At 52.4% G+C, this 8,400-nt stretch overlaps 1 protein-coding gene across 1 annotated transcript; it reads left to right on the top strand.

Moving 5' to 3' along the window:
* Positions 1-304: 304 nt before the first annotated feature.
* PIRT (phosphoinositide-interacting regulator of transient receptor potential channels) lies at positions 305-718 on the top strand. Its single transcript, XM_008593511.1, has one exon. The coding sequence runs from the start codon at positions 305-307 to the stop codon at positions 716-718; it is 414 nt and encodes a 137-aa protein (XP_008591733.1).
* Positions 719-8,400: the final 7,682 nt, after the last annotated feature.

Below are 8,400 nucleotides of genomic sequence, written 5' to 3' on the forward strand. Positions count from 1 at the left end.
AACAGTAGCTTTTGTTTGTTTTTAAAATGGCATCATTGTTCTCTGTTTTAAATATTAACAAGTTGATTAGAATGATAGAATATTTATCTCTAACAAGAAAAAAATATACCAGCTTGGGTGGTTTCTTATTTATGTGGATTTCATCTGATTTTCCTTTTGGTTTCAGCACAAAAATCCTATATGACCGTCCACGAAAGCCAGGCTGGAGACGGATGCTGAGTCCAGGAAGGGTGTGTGAGGATTCCTTTGGCCTCACCCTTGTTTCTAACTGTTGCCAGTACTAGGTGCCCAGTCCTGAGCAGCCATGATGGTTGAGGCTCTCCCAAAGGCCCTGGAGGTCGACGAGAAGTCTCCAGAATCCAAGGATCTGCTGCCCAGCCAGACCGCCAGCTCCCTGTGCATCAGCTCCAGAAGCGAGTCTGTCTGGACCACCACCCCCAGGAGTAACTGGGAGATCTACCGCAAGCCCATCGTCGTTATGTCCGTGGGTGGGGCCATCCTGCTCTTTGGCGTGGTCATCACCTGCCTGGCCTACGCCTTGACGCTGGGAGAGAAGAGCCTTACAGTCCTCAAGATGATAGGGCCTGCCTTCCTGTCCCTGGGGCTGATGATGATGGTATGTGGACTGGTGTGGGTGCCCATCATCAAAAAGAAACAGAAGCAGAGACAGAAGTCAAGTTTCTTCCAGAACCTCAAGGCTCTCTTCCTGAATCGCTGATGGTGGTTTCCCCGTCACCTTGACACCTTGACCAAGAGAAGGAGATTTGATGACCAACATCCAACATCCCCATCTCCTCCGTGGAGTGCCATGAAACTGATCCAGGCAAACCCTCCCTCCAGCCCCGTGGAAAGATTGAGCTCAGGGCTCCACCTCCATGCAGCCCGGGAGCATTGGGGGCTGTATCTCACTTGGTCTCTCTGTTATTACTAATGCTGCCCTAAGATCCTGGCCACAGCCAACCCCTTCCATCGCTCTCATCTCTGCTCCTGCATCCAAGCATCGTTCGTCCAACTCTCTCTGCCACATGCAATGCATGCTGGGAAATTCCCTGGGGGGTGGGTTCTGCCCCAAGGAGAACCTTGTGTTTACATTTCTGAGTGCCTGAGCTGGATTCCACATTTGCATCCTTCTGGAACCAAAACTGACCAACAGAGAAGGGAAGGAAGGCTGAGTTCTGACCCCCTGGGTTTGGCAGCCCCTGCTCCCTGAGCGCGTGAGACACTGACTTGCATATCAAGAGACCAGACAAGTCACAAGTATTCAACATTCCAAAGACTGAACAGAGAAGGGAGGCCGGGAAAAACACTTTGCAAGACGGCACATCTTCCTGCACATGATAGCAGTTAGCCAGCCAAGGAGGTTTAACTCCCAATTACATAGTATTTATACCAGAGGCAGTGGGATAGGCTAGGGAGTTTCACTGTTTCCCTTTGACCTTCTAACCCCTTCTCATTGACTCCTTTCCTCTCTGAACTTGGCAATTAGCCAAGGACAAATGCGTGTGGCCCTAACTTCCTCTCTACCCACCCCTGCCTCCATCCCCGATTCTAGAAAAACAAGATTGAAAGCTACAGAGGGATTCTGTAAAATTATTCTCCACTTCTCCTCCATCAAGATCAAATCCGAGAAGATCAAAGTCCACATCTGAATGGTCTGTGCATTTCTAGAGATGAATTCACTTAGAAAATCCCAACTTCCGCTATCTCTGCCCCTGCCTACCAAACAAGCAACTATTTATTAAGTGCCCTGCTCTGGACCAGGCCCTAGGTTGGGAGAAAGACAGCCATGGTCCCTGCTGTCATGTTGCTTTCCAAAGGCAGAAACACAGCCAAGCCAACTGGCAGCGAGAATATTCCATGCTGCATTCTTGATGGGGGAAAGGCAGGTGACTGCGGGAACACAGCAGGTGTCTATCACAGATTTGGGAGAGGACAGAGAGGTTCCTGGAGGCCATGTCATCCTCACTGAGAACTCAAAGGAAGAGAAGAGTTAGCAAAGAAGGGAAAGGAAAAAAGCAGGAACCACCACGTTGTGCAGAAGCTCAAGGTTAAGAGAGAGCGTGATGAGATCAGGGAACGGCAGGGCCACTGCCCTGAGCTCCCATGTGCTCTGTGTCAGTCCCTCTCTCGGCCCGCTTGCCACCTACTTCCCTAAGTGCCTTACTGCAGCTTCTCCTGGGGCACGTGGAGGGCCCACTGGGGCCTATGGTAGAGCCTGGGAGTGGGTTTCCAGAGGGCCACCAACAGAGAGTACCCACGAGGTAGGCGCTCCCAAAACTTCCTAGGACAACCAAGAGGCCCTCAGGTAAAGACCAGGGGGCACCTGTGAGAGAGTCAGCAGCACAGCCCCAAGGCAGGCCAGAGGCCCAGTGGAGAACGCCTGACATGGGGGTGAGAGGTTGACCTTCTAACCCCTTCTCATTGACTCCTTTCCTCTCTGAACTTGGCAATTAGCCAAGGACAAATGCGTGTTGCCCTAACTTCCTCTCTACCCACCCCTGCCTCCATCCCCGATTCTAGAAAAACAAGATTGAAAGCTACAGAGGGATTCTGTAAAATTATTCTCCACTTCTCCTCCATCAAGATCAAATCCGAGAAGATCAAAGTCCACATCTGAATGGTCTGTGCATTTCTAGAGATGAATTCACTTAGAAAATCCCAACTTCCGCTATCTCTGCCCCTGCCTACCAAACAAGCAACTATTTATTAAGTGCCCTGCTCTGGACCAGGCCCCAGGTTGGGAGAAAGACAGCCATGGTCCCTGCTGTCATGTTGCTTTCCAAAGGCAGAGACACAGCCAAGCCAACTGGCAGCGAGAATATTCCATGCTGCATTCTTGATGGAGGAAAGGCAGGTGACTGTGGGAACACAGCAGGTGTCTATCACAGATTTGGGAGAGGACAGAGAGGTTCCTGGAGGCCATGTCATCCTCACTGAGAACACAAAGGAAGAGAAGGGTTAGCAAAGAGGGGAAAGGAAAAGAGCAGGAACCACCACGTTGTGCAGAAGCTCAAGGTTAAGAGAGAGCGTGATGAGATCAGGGAACAGCACAGCCACTGCCCTGAGCTCCCATGTGCTCTGTGTCAGCCCCTCTCTCAGCCCGCTTGCCACCTACTTCCCTAAGTGCCTTACTGCAGCTTCTCCTGGGGCACGTGGAGGGCCCACTGGGGCCTATGGTAGAGCCTGGAAGTGGGTTTCCAGAGGGCCACCAACAGAGAGTGCCCACGAGGTAGGCGCTCCTAAAACTTCCTGGAGCAACCAAGAGGCCCTCAGGTAAAGACCAGGGGGCACCTGTGAGAGAGTCGGCAGCACAGCCCCAAGGCAGGCCAGAGGCCCAGTGGAGAACGCCTGACATGGGGGTGAGAGGAGAGTGGCCCTGCCCAGGAACCACCCTTGGCTTGAGCTGACTCCCTTTACTCCGCAGCCTTGCAGCCTCCCTGGTCACCATAGCAGTGCCTATCCCAAGAGGCCTGCAGGAATCTCCGTCCTTCACAGTGGTTCCGCATGAAGAGTCAGAACCCATCCTGGCTGCCTCTGCATCGTGGGGAATTCCACGGAGGCAAGTACCTTGGGGACACCCCTTGCTCCACCTACTTGAGGAGTCATTGTTGGGGACCCTGTGGCCTTTGAGGCTCCCCCAGGATGTCCATGTCATTCATTCAGGCCCATGCCAGTGTGGCCAGGTCCTCTAGCCCACAAGTCCCCTGCACACAGGCGGGCCAGGACCAATCTTGAGGATGTTACAAGTGCTGTGTCACTAACTGTAGTTCTGCTGCCTCAAGTAACAGGGCTTGCAGATCAGTTGCCTTTCCTCTGCCATAGGTGCAGGTTCGGGATGGACCTACACCGTCGCTCTCGTGTCCTCAGAGCTTTCTTAAATGGGAGCAAGCAGGATGGGCTCCCAGCTAGCTCCTGTGCCTCACCACGTCAGCCCGAGAGCTTACAGTCGGAGCACGGCTGTAGGAGGGACCACGTAGATGCTGCTACCACAAATGTCTTAGTGAAGGAAGTTCGGGGACAACCATGACATTAGAAGGTGTCCGAGTCTGCACTCATTTTGCAGTCTCCAGCAGCACCTGCCCTCACTCCCTGCCCCCTCAGGTCAGTTTCTCAGCAAAGAAAAATGAGGAAAGAGCTACAAGGAAAGACCACCAAGTATTGTTCATCTCCACCGGGACCCCCCACGTGAGGGGGCCTGGGAACGTGCCAGGGTCACGCCGAGGCAGGACACCTTGGAGACTTTTGCCAAAGACTGCTGCCCTGTGGAATCCTGAGCTACCAATGTACTTTCTCTGTGGAAACAGCCACGTCCGACACCACATTTCTGCAACAAAGCATCACCCGCAATGACATCTTTTATGCCCATGCCTCGGAGGAGAGGACCAGCATCCACTTACCAGGCTCACAGGATTGTATAAACCCCCCACCCCCAACCCCACCCTAGAGCTGTTCTGTTTGGGAGAATTTGATCTAATCTGAGGCCTAAAGGAATCCATATAATGTTGAATTGTATTCTATTTACCAGTGTCTGCTGTGTTTTTGTTCTGCCCCTCTCTCCGTATCAGCCCACAGTGCTGCCTGGGAGAAAAGGGCTTCGTGCAAGGTTCCTCAGGTGCCAGGTGGGAGCTCATGACCCTGCTCTGAGATGCTGATGGGGCAGAGGGACCAGCAGCCCCTGACTCTTTCCAGTCCCATAAGCTCAATATTGAGACCAAAAAAGAGATATGGAAAAAGAACCTTCCAGAATAAATGAACCAGTGGTCCAGAGAGAAGAAGGTGGCTGCCCCGGGGTCAGCCTGTCAATGTCCCCATGCATTAATAAGAGGAGGCACAGGAAGGGGTGGCAGCAACTCCCAGGACCTCCTTGGCCTCCTTTTCCTTCTAAGCCCCTTCGTCCTTCTCCTGCACAGCCTCTTCTGCTTCTCCAACTTTAATCCTGACTCTCTTCTTCATGGCTCCCCACCAGACTCACCGTGACCTTGGCTTTCTGCTTGCCCTAGCTTGCTCAGCCCTGAAAGGAAAAAGAAAAAGGATGGTGTGGGGTCTGGGTAGAGCACAGGATGTTTTATTCCTCCCTCAATTCCTGCATCATGGCTGGAGTCACGACACCCCATCCCCTCCTGGCCCCCACACCCATCGCTCCATCACTTCCATCCCTCGGAGATCAGAGGGCACCATAAAAATAAAACCTGGAGCCCCAAACGTGTCTGATGTTCAATGTGTGCAAAGGGGCTGCCTGGGGTGAACCTGGTGATGCTGCCAGGTAATGCCAGCCAGGTGCCACAGGGCCTTTGGGGCTGTGGGCTGGGGTGGGGGAGGCTGCAAGAAGGAAGTGGGAGTTTAAGAGGCTGGGGGACAGCTGGCAAGAAGCCTTTGGGAGTGGTGTCCAAAGAGCAGAGAAGGGCTCAGGCTGAACATAATGGCCAGATCTTAGATGCTTACTGTGTGCCAGGAACTGGACTAAGCACTTCACACATTAACTCATTTAATCCTTTCCAGAAACTTTGTTCTAGGTACTGTTATTACCATCATCCCCATTTTACAGGTCAGATAAATAAAACACAGGGACACCAAGCTAGGACAGCATCGAGCCAGGTTTGAAATCCACCTGGTCTGGCTCCAGAGGCCACAGCCATTAGCTGCACCCCACATGTGCTCTGAACACCTCTCAGCAGAAGGCACCAGGGTTGCCAGGGTGGGCTCTGGGCTGCAAGGTGGGCAAAGCAGGAAGGGATCTGGGATCACTAGACAGGCAGGGAAGGCACACCAAGCAGGGGCCCAGACACCAAGAAGGAAAGTAGGCAAATTTCCTAGCCAGGAGCTGGGAGAAAAGGACGAAAGGAGCCACCAGCCAGGAAGATGCCAGTACTCTGAGTCCCTCCTGTGTGCCAGGAACCACGCTAGGGGCACTTACACAGTTTAGCTTGTTTTTGTCTTCTCCCCCGTGTCTAATCCTTTGTGGCACATTTTATAGAGAAGTAAATGGGGCTCAGAAAAGTAAGTTACTTGCTCCTGGTCTCACAGGCCATCAGCAACGGATCAGAGATTTAAGCCCAAAGCTGCCTCCCAAGCTCACGTGCTGTCACACTCTGAGCTTTCAGCCCATGGGCAGCAGGCACTAGGCCATGTGTCTGGTTAGAGGCACGGATGGGAGTCTCCAGCCTCCAGCACAAGGTGACGCTGTCAGAGCAGGGTGGCATTTGTCCCATAGGCCAGCCTCTTCTGCTGATCAGCAGGGGGATTGTAGCCAGCTAACACTGTTACATCTTCATATCCCACCACATCACCTTGGAGGCCAGTTCATAGGCCCCTCAAAAGTTTGAGACCACCTTCCACAGGGAATGCTCAGAACCAAAGGAGCAGCCAGGATCCCACAGCACTTCTCTAGAGCAGAGCTGCTGAACACCACATCTTCCTGCAGGGAGAGGTGCTTAGGGGCCACTTGCTTTGCTCCCCCATTCTTAAAAGACCCTCTTTCCCTCATTCAAGACTAGTGAGGAGTCACTAAAGGGTCTTGTGCCTGGTTCATCCTCGGTCATGCTAACCCAGATCTTAGAGAGTAGCCCCAACATGAACCAGGGCAGAAAATCAACCATTCAGGTCCTACCTTCATTCCTGACCCCAAAATCTGGAGCCTGTGCTCTCAGCACGTGCAAGGATGGCCCATTCCTGTCTGGGTTTCCTCCTGTGCAGACTCGCACACAGCCCCAGGGACTCTGCGAGACTAGCCAGGCCCTGGCACTGTGCGGTCAGCTCCCCCGGGTCTCCAGCCAGGGACCTCTGTGCCTGGAGGACCATGTGCTTCTCATGTGGCCTGCATGCGCCGTGAGGGGATCCCAAGCCATCTCCCACTCCAGGTCTCCAACTTCAAGGAGAAAGATGGTTCTCCAAAGGTCACCCTGGATTGAGACCATCTCCCACTGCCTAGCAGGGCCCTCTGGCAAAACCACCGATGTGACTGCAAAGAAGAGAAGGAGTAGTCACCAGTGGTCCCTTTAGTAATCACATAGACCAAGTTGATGTCATCTTCAATAAATAAAGAAATGTAGACAGAAACCCTGGCCTTTCTCCTGTGGGGTTGCATGGGAAGGAGACCCGAGGGAAGACGGAAGCATGATTCTTTTATGCAGCACGTGCCCGGCTCATTCCCCAAGTTCCCAGGCCCTTCCTTTCTCTGATCCCTTCCTTGGACACCATCTCTGGCCGGAGAACCTGCCACACACAGACCTCAGAACTGGGGATGTGGTTATGTAGACATGAGCTCTGGCCTCAGAAAGCTATCAGGCTGGGCCCCGGAGGACAGAGGCAAGGAAGTCATTGGTTATGACACAGTGTGACAGGCAGGGAGGGAAGCCTGGATGCACAGATAGTGGGCACCCAAGTCAGCCTGGCCCCAGCCTGCCTTCCAGCCTTCTGGAATAGAGCTGTGCCAGGTCTTCACATCAGCGGTGGGAGCAAGGAGCCTGGGGCAAGAGGAAGGGACAAGAGGGGACTGGGAGCTGCCTATTGGTCAGTGGGGGAGGCTGGCCCATGAAAAGCAATGCCCTCTGATGATATTCAGAATTCTACTTTGCCATCTTGCTTTTCACTGCTTCCCCTGAAATCTGTCCATCAAAACTTTCAACTGTGTTGTATGGTGCCACATATGAAGAACATGCTCGGGTGCTCAGTGGTCCCCACACTTCCCCCACCTAGTCACACTTCTGTCCCAAGACCCAGCCATCCAAGAAACAGCGTTGCATGCGATCTTGCCCATCCCTGGACCATTGCCCTGAAGTCTCCCCTGCCCCATCTCTTCCGTGTTCCAAACACTTCTCTGAATGATTTCTTCATTAACAGTGGCTCTGTGTGCCAGTGACTCCCCAGATCTATTCTCATACATCTAAATGCCTTTTGGACACTGTGTTAGCTTCCTATTGTAGCTACTGAAAAAACAAGAAAACATCAATTTAGTAGCTTAAAATAACACACATTTACTATCTTATGGTTCTGGAGGTCTAGTCCAAAATGGATCTCACAGAGCTAAACCAAGGCATAGGCAGGGCTATGCTCTGTCTGGAGGCTCTAGGGGAGATCTGGTTTTTGGCTCTTTCTAGCATCTAGAGGCACCTGCATTTTTGGCTTTTGGTTCCTTCCATCTTCACAGCCAGCAACGGCATGTGTCTGAGCTCTTTGTGTATCATCATGTTTGCTTCTATGACTCTCCTGCTTTCCTCTTCCACTTACAAAGACCTTTATATTGGGCCTTTATGTTGAGACCATCTATTGGGCCCACCTGGATAATCCAGGATACTTTTCCAATCTCGAAATCCTTGTGTTAGTTTGCTAGGGCTTCTGTGACAAAGGACCACAGACCAGCTGGCTTAAACAACAAAACTCTATTTTCTCACAGTTCTGGAG

Source organism: Galeopterus variegatus, unplaced genomic scaffold (assembly GCF_000696425.1).
Source record: "Galeopterus variegatus unplaced genomic scaffold, G_variegatus-3.0.2 Scaffold9277, whole genome shotgun sequence".
In the NCBI taxonomy this organism is placed as follows: domain Eukaryota; kingdom Metazoa; phylum Chordata; class Mammalia; order Dermoptera; family Cynocephalidae; genus Galeopterus; species Galeopterus variegatus.